At 37.9% G+C, this 23,507-nt stretch overlaps 1 protein-coding gene across 1 annotated transcript in view; it reads left to right on the top strand.

Annotated features, from left to right (window-relative positions):
- The window catches only part of DGKH (diacylglycerol kinase eta), a 172,615-nt gene that overhangs the window by 124,724 nt on the left and 24,384 nt on the right, over positions 1-23,507 (top strand). Inside the window, 12 exon segments of the mRNA XM_083811028.1 lie at positions 710-986; positions 1,446-1,574; positions 7,517-7,651; positions 9,133-9,250; positions 10,144-10,254; positions 10,405-10,501; positions 13,478-13,585; positions 16,754-16,867; positions 17,157-17,291; positions 18,303-18,469; positions 20,833-20,938; positions 22,476-22,568. Coding sequence (XP_083667154.1) covers positions 710-986; positions 1,446-1,574; positions 7,517-7,651; positions 9,133-9,250; positions 10,144-10,254; positions 10,405-10,501; positions 13,478-13,585; positions 16,754-16,867; positions 17,157-17,291; positions 18,303-18,469; positions 20,833-20,938; positions 22,476-22,568 — 1,590 coding nt within the window.

The following is a 23,507-nucleotide window of genomic DNA, read 5'->3' on the forward strand; positions in this document are numbered from 1 at the left end:
GTACATTTTAGAAAATTTATCTTCTTTTTCACTCTGCCAGGGCAAAACAGTATTGGTTTCCTTTCTTTTAAGCACAGCAAATTCCCTCTTTTCCAGTGTACTTACAGAGAGGTACTGCTTGGTGAGGGGTAGAGATGTTTGACAGTGTTTGCTCAGTGCCAATTCACTTGCTTAAATGTACAGGTGTGTAGCAAAACAACAACAATAACAACAACAACAAAAAAACAATAGTATGTATTCTCAGTCTACCTACTGGGCATGTCCCCATCATTTGTCCAAATTTGAGTACTGAACGTCCATAATTTGTTATATTGCTTGGTATGGAGAAATCTGTGGTAGTTCTGTCTGTAGTGTTGGACTTCCAAAGAGGAGTAAGATCTAATCCGCACCCTAATTAAGAGGCAGGCTGAGTTTAGCACGATGTGTTATTTTAGTCAGAGTGTAGCTTTTGTGGTTATAATTGCTGCAAACTGGCTGGGTGTTGCAGGGTCTGTCTACAAAAAATCATGCAAACTGACTCATAATTTGATATACAAAATGTTGAACCTGAGTTTGGATTTTACACAGTTATGTAGACATGTAGATACAACTTTAAATCATACCACATGGAGAATTTAGATCCGTCCCTATAACATGGTACTTAATTTCCTCAAAATGTTGACGTTCACTGCTATTTGGTGTATGTATGTTCTCTTCCACTTTGTCTTAGTGTTCAGAGTTAAATGAGAAGCTAGACCTGTTGCTCCAAGCTCTTCACACAGAAGCCCAGGCTGCTCCTATTCTCCCAGGCATCACTCCCCACATTGTGGAAGAGGAAGGAGAGGAGTTTTCAAGTGAGGAATCCTTGTCTGAAAGTAAAGAGCAATTAGCAGAGTGTGTTGCAAAGTCTTCCACCCAGAAACTCTTCAAACCAAGAGAACAGTTAATGCTCCGGGCAAACAGCTTGAAGAAGGCTGTGAGGCAGATCATTGAACAAGCAGAAAAAGGTGCGCATTCATCTTTACTGATTATGATGCTTTTTCCTCCCCTCCCCTCCCTTCCTCTCCCCTCCCCTCCATGAATTTTAATAATTAATCTTGATTTCTGAATTCTTGCATCGATAAAATCATATGCCTATTACAAGTTGCAAAGACAAGAAATGTGTTTTGTTTTAGATGCTGATGACAATCTGTATATATGATTATATATTTGTGCGTGCGTGTGCCCATATACAAGTGTGTTTCTTTGGTAACTATTATTCTCCAAAAAATGAAAATTTCTGGCAGAAAAACATCAATAGGCAAAGGCAATTACTAGAATCTTTTCCACTAAAATGGCAATAGAACCATATTTTTTAATGTTTTAAAACTTATAGCTAGGAAAAAAAGAAGCTCATATTCCATTTACTCAGATTTTCATTAAAGATCATTAACCTTTCTGTCATATTTTTTTTTTTAAATAAGCAGTTGTGGATGAGCAGAATGCTCATAGTGAAGAACAAGTGAACCAGTCCCCTGTAGAATATAGCAAAGAATTGGATGAATCCAAAGAAGAGGAAAAAGACGAAGATACAAAGGAATATGAGTCCCAGTCAAGTGAGTAAATTAGTAATAAAATCATTTTAAATTATGTAGTCTTCCTACAAAACCAGCATAGTTGGTTGCATAATTAAAACCAGTTTGATTATTTCTATTGTTTTTATATCACTTTCTGAAAAATATCTTCTTTGTTTATAAAATGTTTCTGGTTGTTGGAACGCCTTGCATTGCATGCAGTAGGAGAATAGAACTTGTGTGAAAGCTTACAGCTATGATTGTCCTTTCTAATTGGTCTGAGAGAATATTTTTCCATGAATATATTATTTGCCAGATACTGGCATGTTGTTACACTGGAAGCTAGTCGCAAACTTTTAGATTTGGATAAATAACAGTTGAAGGAAAAATGCCAGAGAAGATGAACAGTCTTTTGGAACACATTTGCAAAGCTGAAAAGGTTACTTGTTGGGGAGAGAGGTGCCTGCATTTAATCCAGTGTTTGTACTCATCTTTTTATATGAACCTGAGCCACGACTAGAACCTATAGAAGAGTGGCAATAGCATGTCTCAGTCACAGGCATTTTAGGGCATATTACAGGAATTTCTGTCAGTCATTTCTGTTGAAAGTGCTTCAAATTGTGCAAAACTGACATACTTATTCATTGTACTGACAACAAAACTGCGATTCTCAGCTGGGAACTCACCTTGAAACAGAGTTTTTTGGAACTGAGAGAATGCATATTTAAGTATTTTATGTGAAGTAGAACAGCTTAAAGCAGGAAAGAATATAATAGAAACATGGAAGCCTCCTGAGAAGTGGAAGTATGAAGGTCATTCCCTCTAGTTGTCTAATCCAAAGCAGAGATATGAAACCAAGTCTTTAACGTCCTTGGTGTGTCCAACCTTCTGGCTTGTCTGGCAAGTAATATTACAGTCACTACCTCTTCTTCATGCATCTTTTGCTCAAGATTGAACCATTAAAAAATAATAGTAGAGTTCCTGCATTCATTCAGTTTCAATTAGAAAACTAAAAAAAAAAAGGATAACATGGAACACTGTTCCTGTTGTGTTTGTTGAGCAGCTCCAGGCAGCAAGGCTAGGATGGTTACGGATGTTAAAAGGTAGTTTAAATTATAACAAGTGAAGAATTTAATTTCATTTTTATTAAATGACTTATTACTGTCTGGATCCTCCTTCAGAGGAGCAGACGTAAATAGTTCAGCAATACCCATTACAAAATACTTTCAGAAATTAACTAAGTTAAGTCATTTAGAAATGGACTGGCCAAAGAATCAGGAAAATGAAGAAAAATAGCCCGATCTTATTAATCTTTCTAGGTAGTCTGTGCTATCATCTTTAAGTACCTACACTTTTGCAACTTTCACAGCTTCTTCCATAGGCAGAGGATCACTGTCAAAGAAGGGCTTTTACAAGTACCTCAGTGACAAAAGGAAGACTGTTGGAAATGTGGACCCTCTCCTGAAGGAAACAGGGGACCTGGTTACCCAAGACACTGAAAAGGCCGAGGCACTGAATCCTTTCTTTGCCTCAGCCTTTACCAGCAAGACTGGCCTTCAGGAATTGCAGGTCCCAAAGGCCTGGCTGAAAGGCTGGGGCAAGGAAGATGTGCCTTTGGTGGAAGAGGATTGGGTCAGAGAATACTTGAGCAAACCGAACGTTCGCAAGTCCATGGGCCCTGATGGGATGCACCCAGAGATGCTGAGGGAGCTAGCAGATGGGATTATGAGGCAACTCTCTATAGTCTTTGCTCAATTATGGCAAACGGAAGAAGTGCCTGAAGACTGAAGGAAAGTAAATGTCACTCCTATCTTCAAAAAGGGAAAGAAGTTTCCATCTGAACATCAGGAAGCACTTCTTTACTGTATTGGTGATGGAGCAGTGGCACAGGTTGCCCAAAGAGGTTGTGGAGCCTCCCTCCTTGGAGATCTTCAAAAGCCACTTGGACATGATCCTCAGCAACCTGCTCTAGCTGTCCCTGCTTGAGCAGGGGGGTTGGACCAGAAGACCTCCAAAGGTCCCTTCCAACCTTAACCATTCAGTGATTGTGTGGAAGTTACTAGGGATCCTTTTCATTAAAAAAAAACCCTTGGGTCCTCATTCCCAAACAAAGTTGTTAGTCCAGCTAGTTCCTTGTGGCTATTGGCTGCTGTATAGCAAGTCACTATACCAAGCTATGCTTGCTTTCCAAGCTGGACAGCCCCTTACCTGCTCTGTCCGTGTTCAAATGAACTGTATCAGCTATTCATGCCCAGGTGTTCCTGCTTTCCAGTAGGAGCATCATGTGTCCTCACCGTGGGGCTTTGTAGGTGATTTTCAAAAAAGGAAGACAGCATTTATGTGTGCGTAGCCCATGCTGGGTTTTAAATTGCAATTCAAAGTAACCCACGTGTATTATTTTATGTAAAATTATCAATAATTGTACAAAGCAATTGGAATATTGAGTGATCTGAGTCCAAAACAACTTTCTTGGAAGGCAGCATTTTCATAAAAGTAATAGCCTATTTTGTTGCATAGAGTTTGGTTGCTGTGTGTGAAATAGTTTTTACAGAATAGTATTTTCACTTATCTCCTGAAATAGAATAGTAATAATTCCCACATTCAAATGATAGGGAAAAAAATCTCTCTTTCATGTTTCATTTACAAAATCTGCCAACAAGTGACTGCAGTGAAAGAAGAAAGAGCAATTTGTCTGTGATGCCTCTTCTTCTGCTTGGTTTTGGCATCTAGCAGAACCACCCAGAGGTTGTATTTGGAAGTTGCCCATCACTAATTTCAATACTGCTTTTTGTGTTCGTGTACCAAGGTTATTCAAGAGTCTCAAGCTGCATAATAATTTCAGGAAACCTGTTTTTTGCTAGGGATGGAAAATTCAGTCTGCCACATTACCAAAGTGGGCAGTGTCGCACTGCATGTGAGGTTTCAGGAGAGAACCTGAGAGTCATGGAGAAGCAGTGCCAGCTGGTGTACAGCAAAAGTCAACCTGTAGATATTTAGTGAGCAAATTCCTGTGGCAAAATAAGCTGCCAGCAAAGTTATCTGGAATTTACCTCTCTTTCTATTGCTCAAAGCCACACCAAATTGCCAAGATGTGATGTCTTCCTGAGGCTCTGCACTGAAGCTGGTGCCTGTGTCCATAGCTTCTACCTTAGAAATGCATCATTAGTTCCTTGGGGCTTCTGTTGATTCAAAATCTCATATTTCCTTATCTCCAGGAATGGATTTTAGACTTTGTCCAATGGTTGTCTCTTCATAGTTCTCTTTCCTCTAACCTTTGTTATAGAAATCAGTGTGTGTTGGTTGTCCAGTTTCAGCAGCAGCTCACAGAGGATGCTGGCGCTAAGGATAATCTGGTCCTACTGCCATTAATGTAAAATAAAATAAAAATATATGTTTGTACATACATTTATATAAATATATAAAAAAAAAGTTTCTTGTGATACAACTTCTGTGCTTATTGGGGAGGTGTGTTATACTTCATACATCTGAAATGTGTGAAATAAAGTGTATATTAATGCTGTCAATGGGAAATAGGTGTTTAGGGAGAAAGCATGAAACATGAATTCAATTATCCACAATGAAACATCAGTTTTACTCATTAGGGCTCTGTTGTTTTTATCGGAGCATGAACAGCAAAAGTTTATCTTTATTGCAGTTATCCCCATGAGTCTGAGCTGTCAAATAAAGAGCAGCTGCTCTGTTGATTTTCCTATTTAATATAACCGCTTTGTTCCCAAGTACAGATAGAACAGTCTGTATGAATAACATTGTGAATTTTTCAGTAGCATTATGAAAAATTGAAGTTAATTGTGTTCTGAATATTATATTTTATCCTCTGAGATTACATTCATCAAATGACCAGAAATAATATTTTTCCGTATGTTAATTACCTTCATCTAAATATTTAATAACTCTGGTTAGAGCTAACTAGCCATTTTAATTTATTTTTTTAACATTATATTACAGTGTTTTATCTTGCCCATATACAAATAGTTGTGCTATATTGTTATCATGCAATACTACAGCATTTTGTGAAAATCGCTAAGGCTAGTTTAAAGGTGTTAAGGTCAGAAGGCACTGTTAGACCCCTTGGTCAGACCTATATAAAACAACCCAAAATATTTTACCTACTCATCTCAGTCCTGTGTCTAATAATTTCTGCTTGCAAGTCATCCAGAAAGATGTGTAATCTTATTCCTGAGATACAAGAAGATGAAGAATTTACAATTTCATTGACTGTTCCATGCTAGATAACCTTTATTTAAAAAAAAAAAAAAAAAAAAGGAAAAAAAAATGAATGGCCAAATTATGGCCTGAACTGATTTGAATATAATTTATAACCCCTGGTTCATGTCATTACCTTTGTCTTTAGATTTTCCTGATGTGAATTTTCTTTCTATTGATATACAGAATACTTACATTACTCTCAGGCTGAGTTATCATGATTGACATAAGCTGATCTGTCCCCCTTCTGTCACAAAGAAAAAGGTTATATATTTCCCCTTCACACCACTTCCTGGTGGTAATTTTGGGGCTAGTCCTAATCTTTTCTTTTTTGCTGAATTAGTTTTCAGGTGTTGAGAGGAAAATTTCAGATCACCTTGAAATCATTTCATTTTTTGAGTGGTTTCAGCTGGTCAATGTTGAAGTTGTCCTAAGCTGAAGTATTTTTATGTGTGAGATAATTTGGAGCAGAAGTAGACAAGGAATATCTGCCTATGATCACCTTGTGTGCAAAAGCTTTCTGCATGCCCATGGAAATGCTGTGGCAAAGTGTTCAATGATACACAAACTCTCTTCCCTGGGGCACCAGATTCTGTGGATGGGGCTGACTTTCATGAAGATTAGCTTCCCTAGGCTGGAGTAGGCACTGGGATATTCTGTCAGTCAGTATGAAACTGGAAAGCACCTGAAGTCAGCCCTCTGAAAAGCCTGTCCTTTTCCATTACCTACAGAGGCAGCCCCTGGGGATAGCTGGCCTCACCAAGCTAGTATTTCCTTTTTGTCAATATCTTCTCTTGCCCCTTGTCTTCCCCCTTCTTTTTCCTGAGCTGTTACCTGCCTTTGTCACCAACAATTTGATCAGCTACTAAATTTTGCGGTGTGTCTTAAGGTTTTATTGATCCATATTCTGTAGAATTTTAACAAATAAGTTATTTCTATTATTTTGGGAATTCCTGCTTTTTGTGAAAAGGAAAAGATGATGGTAAACTGATCTCCCCCATGATCTCTCTAACTACAGAAGACAAAAATGTCTGAACATGGCTTTCCCTTCCCTTGCAGTTTTCAGTTTGGCTGTAGATAAAGATGTCAGAGTTGACTGATGTTTTTGGAAACCTGATGCAGGCAGAGTGTCAATTTTAGTTCCTTAAAGCAAATAGTTGGCTCTTGATCGGGTGGCCTAATTTGGGCCTTTGAATAGTACAACTATTCATATTAAAATTGTTTTAAATAATAATGAACTCTATAATATATCTCATATACCTATATTACACCTAGGTATATATACCTAGGTATATATAATTAAACTTATGTTGAAATTAAGTTTAAGTTCATATTAATTTATTTACATTTATCCTTTATTAATAATTGTTTTTCTTTTTTTTTCTCACGTCTGCATTTTTGTGAAACCTGGTGTTAGGTTTATCAGAAACTTACTGCAGTATTAAATACTATTGCATTTTAAGGTGAATATAATTTATTTTCTTGCTAGTGTCTTGAAGCATAAGTTAAGAAATCCTCACACTAAATGCCGTGCACACTCACTCATTTTTATTTGTGTTTGTCACTTAACTTTATTTCTGAGTTTTCTTTCCTGTGTTTAGAAGAAAAAGTATACTGTGAGGGGAAGGACATTTCTCACTAAAGGGGAGCAGATTAAACTAATGAGTTTGAAATATTTTCAGGACTTTAAAAAAATATGTGTATTTGGTATTGCCATAATAGCTCTAATTAGTGCTCTTACTTTTATGTCTTCTGCACAGTTAAAACTGCACCAAGATCTCCAGATCGACGTACAAGTCGAGGTATTCATTCCCAGACAGGCTCGTTCTCTGCTCCGGCTTTGGCTGCCAGTAAAGAAAACCTCCCTGTGCTTAACACTAGGATTATCTGCCCAGGTAATTATGATTTTGAAATTCGCCGTTCCTTACACTATGTTAATAGTTCCCCTTCTTACTGTCAAATAACAATTTTTACATCATGCCAGGGGCTCTACCTGGAAATGCCATAGAAAGTTCCAAATTTGTCTAAACTGATACACTCATCTTTGTGTTGGATCATATAGTAGGAAGTGCAAAGTAATGTAAAATATTCCTGATCGTTTGGCACAGCACCAGATATAGCAAGTGTTGCGTTTGATTCTGGAGGATGAAAAACAAAATTCAGAATCTTCTATCATTCCTCCTAACCGGTGGACAGAACCATGTAAGGATCAACCTTCTGGATAAGAGATGTCTATAGACAGCTCTCAGGAAATGTATAACTGAAACTACACAAAGCTGCTGTGTGGTGAAAACAGTGGGAAAAAATTTCTTCCTATCCAAATGCAATTAATATTAGGGGACTCCAGTAAAGCACTATTTTAATTAACTTAATTGGTATAGTTAAAACATAATGGAACTGAACTTACATTTTTCTTTAGGTCAATTTAGGTGAAAGCTTGTATAAAGTACTTCTCTTTGTTTACATGCGTTACACAGTGTTTTGTGTCATGAATTCCATATTAGTCAAAGTAGGCATGGCAAGGCTGTGACCACTCAACTAATTAAATTAAGTCAATCAAAGTATGACTTTTCCAGTTCTGAAAATGGTAAGTGTATTTCTTACCATGCCATTTACCTTCCTTAAGCTATCAGTTATTTTCATGTTACTCATTCTGTTTTCTTTACATTTTTCAGTCTCCTTTGGACCAGGCCTACCCAACTGCAATTTGTTCTCTAGTTTGTTTGTTTTGTTTTGTTTTTTACATTCCTGCCTTGTTCTATGCTTTTTTTTTCTGTCTGCTTTTCTCCTAATCTTGTCTTGATATCTGTCCTTTCCTCATTTCTTCTGAAGACATTAATTCTTCAAGAGCCTTCCATTCAGCTTGTACTTACCAAGCTGAATATTTAAGCATTCACTGAAGGATAGTTGGCTAGTTGCAGAACCAGCCACATGACTGTCGATCTTATGACAGTTGTCTTCTAAAGGGCAAGACCAAAAGAAAATTATGATCAGATTGGTGATGAAGATTAGACTGAGTAAAAAGCTCTAATAATGTTTCTGAATATCGGATAACTCATTTGGTTATCGTTTGCCAGCCAGTGAAATTCGGCCTGAAATCTTGAATTTTCTTCTTTTTCTTTTTATGGTGGTGATACCTGAAAATTTAGCCACCACACTTCAGCATACCTGTCTTTCTGTTCAAGAGAGCCAGAGACCTGAAAAGACAAACAGTATGGGTAAAAGTTGAGATTGAAACTCAGTCCCTCCATACATGGATTTGATTAATATTTTCTCTCTCAAAATTTTGTGGTTTATATTATGACAATATATGTTTCTCTGTTTAACAAACCAAAATTGTTTATTTTTTCGTATTTGTTTGTTTTCTTTTTATCAGGTTTAAGGGCTGGCCTAGCTGCTTCTATTGCAGGAAGTTCAATTATTAGTAAAATGTTGCTAGCAAACATCGATCCATTTGGTGCTACACCATTTATTGACCCGGATCCAGATTCACTGTAAGATTTTTCTTTTTTTTCAAATTTGTTGTTTTGCTTTAGTTTGCTTTACTTAATCCTTTTAAGCTTGTCGTATTTCCTTTTCATTATAAAATTCTGTTTTGCAATCATTTTTCAGTAGATTTTAAGGTCTGAAAACACGTTGGATTGTGCCATTTTAGAATAAGCCCTTAGTTATTATTAGTGCAGAATTGTCTTGCAAGCAGCAGAAACAATGGAAGACATCTGCTCACTTATTCCTTGCACCCTGGCTGTGAGAAGACAAGGAGAGCAGTACATCAGAACTGGGTTTTCCTGCCTGAACTGCTGGTCTGAACACAAGCTAAGCTGCCAGCAATATGTTGAAGTGGGGTATTGAAGTGGAGGACAGCAAAGAGTGTCCTCCTAAGGACTGGGACAGTGAAGTGGAAAATTTGTGTCCTAAGTTGTCTCTGCATCCTAGGGTGTAGCAGTGACAGAGTCTTATGGATATCATCTGTCTTGTAGGCTGTAGCCCTATATGGAAGCCCTAAAACAAAGCACTGCTGCGCTAACAGCATCAGCCAAACATCCAGCGCCAGCGTGCCTAAATGTATCCCGCTTTGGTGCTGCTGTCTCAGCTGTGCCAAGGGCAGCTCTTGCCTTGTATGCCACTGTTATTTTGGGTATGGTGGAGATAGTGGGGTATGTTAGAGTTTCTTCTTTGTCCTATGGGAAGCTGCTTGCACTTGCTAAGGAGACAACAGCCAATCTGTCTCTTCAACTACCATTAGATTTCCTCAGGGAGGCTCAGAGGAACCATCTTGTGATGTCTTGCTGATGTATCTGCTCTGAGACCAACCACAATCTTGGTCAAAGTTCTGTGTGTCCAGGAACTGTAAAAATGTGCACCTAATTATCTCTTCTTCTAACAGGGAGGGATATTCAGAAAAATGTGTCATGAACAACTATTTTGGAATTGGGTTAGATGCAAAAATTTCACTTGAATTTAATAACAAGCGAGAAGAGCACCCTGAAAAGTGCAGGTAATTGTCAGTGACAGAGCCAAGACATTTCCATAAGTTTTATTTTCCTTATGTCTTTATTTGAAGTTCTTCACTTTTTCTTTTTCCTATAAATGCAAAACATAATAATATGTGTTTCAGTATGTGAATCTGTTTTTCTTCTATTTTCAGAAGTCGGACAAAAAACATGATGTGGTATGGAGTTCTTGGCACAAAAGAGCTGCTGCAGAGAACTTACAAGAACTTAGAACAAAAAGTTCAACTTGAGGTAATTTTTATTCATGGGTAGAATGACGTTTTTTGCTTCCGCATTATGTAGTGAAGAATTCAGTGTTCCTCTTGAAACCTTTCAGAGTTCTTGTGTCAGCCTAAGCTGATAAAATCCTGTCCTCATATGCACTGTCTAAGAATGTGTTATGTAAGAGGTGATTTCCCAAGTGATTTCTTGGAGAAAATATCAGTATTTAAATATCCCAAAATATCAGGTTTCCCATTTCTTGTAATTGCTGTTTTGTTCTGTTTTATTAAAAAAATAACAGTATAGAAAATATATAAAAGATATTCTTAATGTCTATTACATTAAATTGGGAGACCGGGTTTTAAGGATAATAACAGAAATATACTTACACTAAACAGGAGGAAAGGGATAAGGAGTCTTAATCCTTCAGGTTCACTTTAAACTTTCTGACAGCTTGATTACACATATAAAGAGAGCACACAGATGGTCTTACAAAAAAAAAATCCTGACAAGAGGAGAGATTCTGAGTGTACATCACAAGAAGCTTAGCTACACCTACAGAGACTTTCTCAAATAGGTGTTCAAGAAAGTCACACAGAGAAACCAAAGTATTACCACAGCAACAACAAATGCAATCAATGGTAATTATCTGAACATAAAGAGTTTTTTTCTTTTAAGCTCTAGCACCAAATCTGAGTCGTCTTCACAATACTAGGAACTTAAAGGAGATGATATAAATGGTTACCAAATGCAGAAAAAGACTATGGGATGGTTACAGCTGTGCTCACCTGAAGAATATCTAGGCTGGAGTTTGAAAGAGAACCTAAATGTTTTCTCTTTTTTCTTCATTTTAAGTATTTAATATGGAAGTTCATGATATGTATATGAAGATATTTTATAAGATAAAAGAATAATTTTAATTTACTGGAACTCTTTCTCTTCACTGAGCTTTAGGAGGAATTTGTACGGTAGAGGCAGATTGCTGTTATCAAAGGATTGAATAATTATCATGGAATTATACAGTAGTTAGTGAATATAATGACAGGAAAGAACATTATGTATGCTGCAGATAGAATTCTAATTTAAGGATATCTGAATACGATTCAAATAAGATTCAATAAGGCATTCATATCTGACCTTTCCATAATTATTTTTGAATATATCTGGAAGTAAACCAACAAGTAGAAATTTCGTATTTAGTGTTGCCTTGCATAATATCAGCCTTATGCAAAAACTTGTGATGAGGAGCTCAGCACTGAAAAATTAAAATGATCAATTTCAGGAATTGGAGGCAAACCTCTACTATAATGCAAATGGCTGTGTAGCATTTATTAATATCAGAGCACATGTTGGATACTGTCATATTTTGATTAAAATGTTAAATTGTGTCTTGTTGCTGAGATTAAATCATAAAAAGAAAGTGCTAAGCATATTCCGGAAATGCTTTGCATCTCTTTCTCCTCCTGATACAATTGCTGAAGATTTCCTCATGGACCTATTAGAGGCAGTCCAGAGGAGGGCCGTGAGGATGGTCAGAGGGCTGGAGCACCTCTCCTACAAAGACAGGCTGAGGGACTTGGGGTTGTTCAGCCTGGAGAAGAGAAGGCTCTGGGGAGACCTTACAGCAGCTTTCTAGTACCTAAAGGGGGCCTACAGGAAAACTGGGAAGGGATTCTTTGTCAGGGAGTGGAGTGATAGGACAAGGGGGAATGGCTTTAAACTAAATAATGGGAGATTTAGATTAGATGTTAGGAAGAAATTCTTCCCTCAGAGGGTGGTGAGGTGCTGGGACAGGTTGCCCAGAGAAGCTGTGGCTGCCCCATCCCTGGAGGTGCTCAAGGCCAGGCTGGATGGGGCTTTGGGCAACCTGGTCTGGGGGGAGGTGTCCCTGCCCATGGCAGGGGGGTGGAATTAGGTGATCCTTAAGGTCCATTCCAACCCAAGCCATTCTGTGATTCTATGATTTGTATAATTATAAGATACTTTGACGGGACTAGTAACTCAGTAATTTAGCAACGTTCTTTGAAGAAAACTTTACTTGCAAACTGATGATCCCCAAAGTGACACCTGAATCCAGCATTTATGACCTTACATGTCCTACTTGCTTCAAATACACATTGTGGCCCTGCTGCAGGACTGTACTTCTGACTCCCAGTTCAATGGTTTGAGATTATTTGGCTCACCTGTGCAGTTGTACTGCTGTAAATCAAGAGTGATTTCACTGTAAATTTACTCTGGTCATTATCAAGGTAAGGTTGACCTGACATGATTACTTGGTTGTGTTGAGTAGCACTAGTTGTTGCTTATGTTTTTTGGAGGATAAAGAGGACCAACCTCTTACCTGCAAAAAAAACCCTCAAATTTTAGCCACAGCCAAGATAACATAACAGTGAGTCCTAGATTTGCCTTTGCACTTCTGGAAGGAGAGTGAATTATTTCCGCAGGAAGCCAGCTGTACAAGTACTAACAACACTCGAATTTAAGTACACTTGTGGCAATGCTAGAAACATTCTTTTTTTATTATTTTTTTTTCCCCCACTTAATAGGCTTACCTAAATAACAAATGTATTGCAACTTTGGGAATGCAGAAACAGGGTGGGCAAATCAAGCTTTTTGTAACATCAATGAACATTGCTGGCTTAATGTGTACACCCAGGGAATTAGCTTTTTTCATTGCTAGAAGACTTCTAATCCTTGATAGGGAGAGCATGGTTTAAGTGCGTGAGAAATTTCACAGGTAGGGATGTGAAAATGCTTCTTGGAAGAGTCACAGAAGACCTCTGCTGTAGATGCTCAGGTTTTGTCATCGCTGCAAAAATTGGTGCTGAGATTAGGGAGGAAAAGTTTGTATTAGAGCTGCTTCGCAGTGTGGGTGGAATAGGCTTGTGTCAACCTATTAATGACTCTGTCCTCCCCTGCCAGCTCCGTTGAGGCTTCATGTATTAAAAACGGCTGACTACTTTTATCACATTATTTATATACTGAATGAGCTTTTATCCATTACAGTGTGACGGACAGTACATCCCCCTTCCAAGTCTGCAGGGCATAGCTGTGCTAAACATTCCCAGTTATGCTGGTGGGACTAATTTCTGGGGTGGAACCAAGGAAGATGATGTGAGTAATACTGAAGAGAAATAACCTTCTGGGCAAAACCTACAATAAATCCCATGAAATGCTGTTCTTGTTTAATTTTAATGGTGCAGTCTGGATAACAACTCTTATTCAGGGAGGTTGCTTGAGTTTAAACTGTGTTGTCTTGTATTTGATTTTTTTTTAAATGGAAAATATATACCATGGTTACGCATTGTCTATTGTCTTCTGTCATTTCCTTTACATTCCAGCAAAATTTTCACAATAAGGCTTAATGATTAAAAAAGAAAAAAGCAGCTCTATGAAATTATATTTTTAGAATATAATTTTAAAGACACTACTAGTTTCTCTACATATTATTTGCAGCAGTTGTAAAACAGTTTCTCAAAGCATAGATTCCTCTGTTATATTCTAATAATAAGGAAGATGGACAAAGATAATCACTCACACAGTTTATACTTGAATTTTCCTCCTGTTCTACAAACAGCTTTGGACTAAGGGATGGTCATTGAGAAAATTTAATGACTCATAATTTAGTGGGGATAGTAACTGGTTTTTAAACATTATTTTCAATGAGCTTCTTAAAAATTTTGTAACAATATCTTTTTTTACCTTCCTCCTCATATCTTCTAAGAAATGTTGCACTACACAGATGCCTGAACGTCTTACAGCAGCACTAAGACTGTTTCATGTTGTCTACTTCATGCACAGTACAACCATTGTAATTGCTTGCAGGCTATCCCAGTTCTGAATATCCTGATTTACTGTGAGGTCTGACACACCTAAAACTGTACTCGCCAATTAGATTGTGGTTTTAATCTCGACAATCTAGGACTTTTTCACCAAAATGCTTTTGCTTTCTTGTGGCTTACTATGCTCAGTTTTTATACATATTTTAAAGTCAGAACAAGTATTTCAACATGTTTCGATATCCTTTTTTTTTTTTTGATATATGTTGGAGAATGGCAGTTATGTTTATATTTGGCTGCAGATATCTAATGTTTTGATATTCTCCATGTTCACATTCATAGCTTGAAAGCATCTCTAACGTCTGCTCAGCTCCTATTCGGGAGTTTATTTTTCTCCCTGGGCCGCCTGACTGAGAGAGAATATCTGTCCTAGCTGTCATACTGGCATACAGCAAATGTGTATGTCTTGGAGCAGTTTTATTGATATTTTTAGTCATCTAGTGATCAGAACTGCCAGCAAAGTGACATGTTTGCTCTCGACAAAGTTAGGAACGTAAGTCACTGCTTTACTGCAATCTTGAGAGACCGATGGTCAGAGATGGTGGTGGTCTGAAATGCTGTCACTTCTGCTTATCTGAACTAAACAAAGATGTTGCCTTGATGGCTGCAAGTATTTCTGAAACATTACTGGTGAGCCAAAGAGGGCAGCTGCACATTGAGTTGAGTAGGGCTTCTTTAAGCATGTTGCTTTGGTGTCCAAAAGACAAGCTGGAAACATGACCTGTGGTGAGATGCAACAGGAAAGGAGGGAATTGTTTCCTGAGCATTGATCTGTAAGGATTTGTTTGGTTTCATTTGAAAAAACAATTATATATATACATGGTTTTTTTTCAGTGCAGATATGTTTTCCTTGTGGAGAGACACAGTAGATTAGGCTGTGGTTTGTCCATTCTTTTTCTAAAATGGAAGCACAAAATAAATGAAGTCTTGGAACTACTTTTCTTAACCACTGCTGAGATAGCCCTGTAGATGTCAGTTATTAAAGCTGGATCAGGGACTGTCCATACCTTTTTACCTTGGAAAACCAGAAATTCTGTTTTGGATCTTTTCAAGCAGTTCACTTACCCATAGTAAATGAAAAAAATCTATCAGTGAAAACTTTTGGTTTAGAACACACTAGGCCAAGTAAAATTGCATTTTCATTCTTTGACACTGATTTATTCAAGACTCACCTATGCAATCCTGGGATGCTCTGAGGGCAAGCGCTGCAACTGTGGCAAACTATGGCAACTGAGGGCAGACTATGGCAACTGTGCTGTGCAGCCCTTTCCCTGAGATGACTTCCTCAGACTCCAGGTCAAAGCCCCACTCACTGCACTGGGGTGAAGGCTCCCATTGGCTTGTGATGGGCAGCAAGGACCAAAGTTCCTCCCCCTGTTTCCCATCCTCTTCCTCACTAAGGCATCACCGCAGCCACTACCTGGACTGTGCAGTCCTGGATCTTCACCGTCTTATTCTCCACCTCCAGGAAGGAGGCACCTCCATTCTCAGGGGGCAGTTGTGTCTTTTGGGCTCCTTTCCAGGATTTTCTCGTCTGTTCTCTGGTGTACAATGTAGCTTACTTCACCAAGTGAGGTTTTTTGAGTACCGCTCAGAGAAATTTACCCACTATTTACCCATTATAATCTTACTGGAGTGATACCTCCTGCTGACTTTTCTCCCTTGCTGCTCCCTATTCCATATCAGTATGAAATGATCAAGCTTCAAGTGACCATAGGGCTTACGGTGTCTTCTGGGCCCCTTGAACCAACTGAACTCTGGCCTAAGACTTCCCCCCAACACTGCCAAGTTCTCCTCCAGGACACCAGGTGGCAATGGCACACGCTCCACTTCATGCACTTTTCTAAGCTCATGGGAATTCAAAGTCTTGGCTGGATAAGGACATTTATTAGACTTTTTTTTTTTAATGTTTATGGCAGATAATTATATACACTTCAAACAAGATTCTCCTCAGTATGCATCATTCAAGCATCATTTATCAAAGCTGAGAGTGGATCAGATGTTGGTTTCCAGAGAATTATAGGAACATAAGCACTTCTGAGAAAAAAGCACCATTGCTCCGCTTAACTTCAAGAACCACTTAGATATTAAGTACCTTAACCAAGTGGAGGTTTAAACTGGCCTTTCATTTTGCATTGAAAAGCATTTCTTAGTCATGGAACATGCCTTTGTATATATAAGGATATGCCCTGTCATTCAGATATTTGAAATGCTGTTGTCATTGCTGTTTTAACATAGCATTTGCCTGCTGTCTGTGGTATCTCATTCCTATAATATTTACAGGGACAATGTAGTTATTCTAAAGCATTTAGATGCATTTAAATGTTGAAAGTGAATCTGTAAGTGAACCTACAGAAAAGAAGGCTGAATTTGTGCTTCATTGGTCATGCACTCTAAGAACAAAATGTACCATGTAAAATGGAATATTTTATTTCTCTTTCAGATATTTGGGGCCCCATCTTTTGATGATAAAATCTTAGAAGTTGTGGCAGTATTTGGCAGCATGCAGATGGCAGTTTCAAGAGTTATCAAACTGCAACACCACCGGATAGCTCAGGTCTGTTTCTTGGTGGAAAGCACATGACAAAGTTGGCATCGGTTTGGGATGCTGGAGAGTGGTGGTACTCTAGATGACCACTGCCCTATACATTAATAAAGCACTGACATTGTTTTAATGTTAGTGGGTAACAAATTGTCTTAAATGATGGATGAAGTATAAAAGCGCTTCACCCTTGAGGCAAATCTGGAGGAAAGCCACAGCTCCTAGTAATCAACATATTTCAGGTGGTCCGTCAGTTTGATTAATATTTATTGCTCTGTAAAATAACATGTTTGTTCTTTTCCAGTGTCGGTCAGTAAAGATCACCATACTTGGTGATGAAGGGGTTCCAGTGCAAGTCGATGGAGAGGCATGGATCCAGCCCCCGGGAGTTATTAAAATTGTACATAAAAACAGAGCTCAGATGCTAACACGAGACAGAGTATGTTGAAGAAAGCGTGTTATAAGATACCTTTGCTAAAATTGTTTTCTGTAGTAATTTGATTTAGTTACAACAGGAAAAAATAGTGCTTACAAAAATGTTTTATAACTATTTATATTACTTAAGTAATTACTTGCAGTTATCTAATTTCCGTAATAAGCTGGATAGAGAAGTGTTCTTTTGTATAAGTAACACAGCTCTTTACTAGCTTTTTTCAGCTATCTTAGTGCTATTCCCGTGTTCTTATTTAATATATACTAAGAGGAAGAATGCTCAAAATTTTCTTCTTTTTTTCTTTTTTTTTCTTTTTTTTCTTTTTTTTTTCTTTGAGGCACTAAATGTATACACAATCATATACTGGAAATTTTAACAGGTTGCAGATATAATGAAGTTCTATAATGTCTATTTTTCGGCATAATTTGTGCAGATTTCTCTCATCCCTCTGTCCTACTAATTCTCCATCTTCCACTAGACACAGTCTCGGAAAGAAGAAACACAATCATACTCTAGTCACAAAGCCACTAGAGAGTTCATGCTTGTCTAGGATTACCATGCAAAAGGCGTTATTGTCCCTCAGTTCTCTGGCCACTAGCTGGATGTTGAATCTAGTGTGGAATTCATAGCATTGGAATTGTATTTTATTAAGTTTGTTAACTTTTTTTTTCTGCCATTCGTTTAGGGTTGATATTTCTATTACTTTGAGATTTGGATCCTACCGTCCTCGCAAAATATGCTTACATTATTATTGCCTTCATATTCTTACAATTTTGGAAGACATTTGTTGAGAATAAGAGGGAGAGAGATATCTTTCAGAACTGAATTATTATCTTCTCTATTTTATAGAGAATCAGATTATTCTCTATACTAAGTTTTAAACAAATAAATATCACTTCATTATTTAGAGAGCTAGTACTATTTATATAAAATTGTGTGTCATTCCATAAGCTTTTACATATATCGACAAAAATACCACAAGTGCTGTGAACTGACTGTATAATTCATTTTGATCAGGCCTTTGAAAACACCCTGAAGTCTTGGGAAGACAAACAGAAGTATGATTCCTGCAAACCTGTCATTCGATCTCCCTTGTACCCTCAACAGGCTGTTGAGTTGGCTACAGAAGAAGAAGTCACTCAGATACAGCTTTGTTCACAAGCTGCAGAAGAACTTATTACCAGGTACAATAGAATTAGTAAGTTTGGATTGGTAACCTATACACCAAGACTGAATTATTCATGTGAGTGCATACATAGATTTAGTAGTATGTATTTTCACAGGATCATAGAATGGCTTGGGTTGGAAGGGACCTTACAGATCATCTAGTTCCAACCCCCCTGCCATGGGCAGGGACACCTCCCACCAGACCAGGTTGCCCAAAGCCCCATCCAGCCTGGCCTTGAACACCCCCAGGGATGGGGCATCCACAGCTTCTCTGGGCAGCCTGTGCCAGAGCCTCACCACCCTCACAGTGAAGACTTTCCTCCTAACATCTAATCTAAATCTCCCCTCTTTTAGTTTAAAACCGTTGCCCCTTGTCCTGTCACTGTCTGCCCAAGGAAAAAGTTGCTCTCCATCTTTTTTTAAGCCCCCTTCAACTACTGAAAAGCTGCAATTAGGTCTCCCCGGAGCCTTCTCCAGGCTGCACATGCCCAGCTCTCTCAGCCTTTCTTCACAGGAGAGGTGCTCCAGCCCCCTGACCACCCTCACGGCCCTCCTCTGGCCCCGCTCTCACAGCCCCACACCCTCCTTGTGCTGGGCCCAGCCCTGGACGCAGCACTCCAGGTGGGGCCTCACGAGGGCAGAGCAGAGGGGCACAATCCCCTCCCTTACCTGCTGGCCACACCTTTTTTCCCTGTCTTTTGTTTAATGTTTAGTTACCACTGTTATCAGTCTTTTGATTTATTTTTATTTATTATTTTTATTACTATTTTTAACTATTCTTAAGGCTTAGCTTGTTAATATATGTCACTTCAGAATTTATTGTCTTGTGAAAACTGACTTTTTGAAGAAGCAATGGAAACATAAAACTGGAAAGTTTTTTTGTGGAGAGACTTGATTTTTTTTTTAATCAAAACTAAAAATGTATTTTTTGGGGAAAAAGAAAAAACAAATAAACACATTGGAAATCTACTTTAGAAGTCAACAGTGAAGATACATCACCTAGCTAGTCAATTAACAGATATGTTAGAACTCCATGCATCTGAATCTGTTTTTAGATGCACCTTCTACAACAGGTGCCTCTGTCCTGGAATTTCTCTCCATTGGGTATAACAGGAGAGACTACAGCAAGTATAGGCATCTACATTGCTCATGTCTCATAACTGTGGACAGATCATTCTCAGGTGTTTGAATCTTTGTAGGTTTTTTATGAGTATATAAAATATTTTCCTGTTCCAGGAGTCTCTGACCATCCAAATCTTTTCTTTTCTTGACTTTCAGTTCCACTGTCACTGCTTCCTCATCCATTTATATTTCTCCATAAAACCTTGTTATTCATGTTTTAAAAAAAAGACGAGCACTTTTCAGTAAATAAGAAAGTTTTCTTAAAGTATATCAGAAGAAAGCAATTAACAAAACAACATTCAATGGACCCACATTGCCAGATTAAATTCTGTTAATATTCTGTTCCAGGGCCCCACCACTCTCTGAGTAAAGAATTTCTTCCTTATATCTAATCTGAATCTACCACTTTTTAGTTTAAATCCACTACTCCTTGTCCTGTCACTCCACTCCCTGACAAAGAGTCCCCCCCCAACTTTCCTGTAGGCTCCCGTTAGGTACTGGAAGGCCATTGTAAGGTCTCCCCAGAGCCTTCTCTTCTCCAGGCTGAACAATCCCAGCTCTCTCAGCCTGTCTTGATAGGAGAAAAGTAACCAAAACTAATTCTTGGAGCCCCTGTTTAGCAGCACAAGAACTACAATTATTTGTAGTTCTTCAATGCTTTTTATATTGTGCTGGTGACTTAAGTAGACATAAAAAAAATGGCTTAGATTATAGTTTACCTGGAGGGAAATGTAGCTGAGACAGCTTAAAACTTCTTTACTGTTCTGCAGATGGTCCTGAGTTTATAATTACAGCTGGACTTCAGATAATCTCTAATGATGACAATTTGAATGTCATGTCTAAAGGAGTTCTCAAGCTTTTTGTGATATGCTTTGTGGAATACATATAATATTTTTTAAGATAATTTTAAGATAATTTCGTGACGAGTTATCTTAATATGTGAGAGTTTTCCTTTGTGGTTTGTTTGAGTTAATAGCACATTTTTTTGGTACAAGTCTTGCATAACATTTGTGTTCTAAGGCAGATAATGTGTCTCTATTTCATAGCAGAATAAATCTTCTGTGTTATGGATATCATTTATATGAGTTTCTGTGTTGCTTAAAGTGATGCTTATATTAGAACTTTTGTTTTAAAGGACTATGTTTCTCAAATGTTTTGTGAACTTTTTTTATTTTCTCACATGATAATATTGTGTAGTCTTAAGAATTACTCTTTATAGGAGGTAAGAAATATTTTTCTCTTTTTCCTATTTTTGTAGAATCTGTGAAGCAGCAAAAATACATGGCCTCTTGGAGCAGGAGCTTGCTCATGCTGTTAATGCATGTTCACATGCATTAAATAAAGCGAACCCAAGGTTTCCTGAGGTAAAGGAAGAACAGACATTTATGTATAAGTAAATGCATTATAATGTCTGTAGGCATAAGGTTGTGACATAGGATCTGCATTGTACTCCCTGCTCCCGTATTGCAACAAGTTGGGTGATAATTCTTAAAGTTTTTATAAACAAGACTCCTAGATACACATACACATACTCAAGTTTAAAATGAAATTGCTTAACAGACGAACAGAGCTGTATTGACTCCCCTTTTTTGTCACTTTTTCTAAGGTGAAAATAAAAGGAAAGTTACTTCCAATTCTGAAGGTGCTGGTCTGCACAGCTGCAGGAAGTCTTAGCTCTTCACATGCTTAAGGAAACACCCCATAGCTGATAAATTTGGGAGAGATAATGCTCAAAGATTCTGAAATTTCTTAATAATACTGGGAATATGAGTTAGAAAAACTGTCTTCCTACAGAAGAGGGAGAAAAGTCCCCTCCTGATCTTAGATCAATGTGATATCTGAGGAAATAGATGATGTAGTTTCTGCATTCATCATTGTCCTCCCCAGTTGATGTTCCCTTTTGTGATTACTGGATGTTGGAAAGGGACATTAATGACTGAATACGTGGAGCATCTGAGTTTTGTTGTGGTGTGGGAGTAACCAAAAGGAAGATTGGATGAAGGGCATGGTGAAAGTATGTCTGTTGTCTTTTGGAAGCAGTCAAGAATTCACTCCATCTGCAGTAGAAATCCACAGCGAGGGGCATTCATCCTGAAGTGATGCAGCAATGCGTATATTAGTCAAGCAAGATGGTGTGCTCTTGTAGTTCTGAGCACAAGTAAATCAAACTCGTGTCAGCAAATAGCAAAAACAATAGCCAAAGTAAGATGGCAACTACTTGCAGAAAACAGTGTAGGCATATCTCCAGACACAGAGTAGAGGCATGTTGAAGGCTCAACAAATGATATTACTACACACAGGTCAATTCTCATGAATGTTTTCATAGAAATTTTCACACTTAATTGTTATCCAAACGTTATGCAGAGAATGCAGAGAGGGGAGAAGGGACACTGAGTCTCTCTTCTTACTAGGCAACCTGTGTGTTTTCAGGGGTTGGAGCCAAAGATGATTAATTAGGTAGAGTCTATCTATATAATTTTAACTGACCTAAGCTTACCTGTGGTAAATATGTTCGTTAACCTGTGCTCCTTAAAATATGACTAGCAGTTTACTTCTGCTAAGATTAAGGTGAATGAGTTGTGTCAATGGTTTGTTAAAAGAGGCCCACAACTTCTCTGTTGGCCTTTGCCATCCATAAAAGTCATGGATTCTTCTCACAGGTGTCTTATCACTGGACCTTTAGGATTGTATAAGATCATATTTAATAAAGTTGGGGAAAAGACAATAAATAAATAGTATATATATATTTTTGTGATCTCAGTGCTGAAGAAGTTGTCAATGTAGAGCTAAATTGATGTATTTCTCCTAGAAGAATACACAGTATATGCTGTAAGCCCAAAGTACTTATTCTCAGACCAAGTAGCATCCTATCAAATAATTTTTATGCTTCTTATTCCCCAGAGCCTTACCAGAAACACTGCCATGGAGATAGCTGTCAATGTGAAGGCCTTACATAATGAAACTGAATCCCTGCTAGTAGGAAGAGTTCCTTTGGTAAGATGACAAAATACATTATTTTATTCCCTCATGCTTGATATGATCTGTTCTTTGATTTAGAATACTAACACGGAATTTAAGATGTGCTATAAGCAGCTCTGTAAGGCCGAATGGAAGATAGTACGCTGCATTTGTGGCTGGACGCAGAATGAGTTACAAATTCTTGTCCTAGGTTGGTGTCCATCTTTCCTCACTTGACATATCTAAAAGTCATTGCCTGGGCTGCTTTTTTCAGTAGTCAGTGGAGAGAAATAAATATATCTGTTGAGGCTGATTCACCCCCAGATGTCTTGGAGACTTATCTTAGAAAAAGATAAATCATCTTCTGGAGGTTTAGCATTTAAGAAAACTTCTGGAGTTCTATTATGGACTATTTTCAGAGTTTAAATAGAACTGGGGGTGACAGCTATTCAGACTCATACATTCACCTTCTACAGATCTAATCTGGTAAAGTAAATCTCACCTTTGTTCTAATACCTAGGAAGAGTTATTTTATAACCTTTAACTGATAAGTGTTCAAGAGACCTCTGATGGTACTTAAAGACTTTGCTTCATCTCTTTTGGCTAGTGTTTCTGTCCCTAAAATGAAGAAGACTACTTAAGAATTGCTGTAGTTGGATACATAATTAGAAAATTCATTTATCTGAAATTGTGAAGAGAAGAAAGATGTCAGGTTTTCTATGCTGGTCCAGTTTTACAGTAACAAGATTACTGAGTAGGAACAGATATATTTTCTTTGGATTCGGAAACAGATGTACCGGTACCTTACTGTTGATTTGAATGTTGTAATTAAAAATGGATATCAATAAGAATATTCCAATTCGTCTGAGTTCAAGTGTGAAAAATATTGGGGCAGGTTCGGATACCTTTTTACATGCGAAAAATGGTACAAGTCCATTCTACAGTAACAAGGGTTAGTATATGGCCTAAAGGATA

The sequence above is a fragment of the Anser anser genome (assembly GCF_964211835.1).
Source record: "Anser anser genome assembly, chromosome: 1".
Taxonomy (NCBI): Eukaryota; Metazoa; Chordata; class Aves; order Anseriformes; family Anatidae; genus Anser; species Anser anser.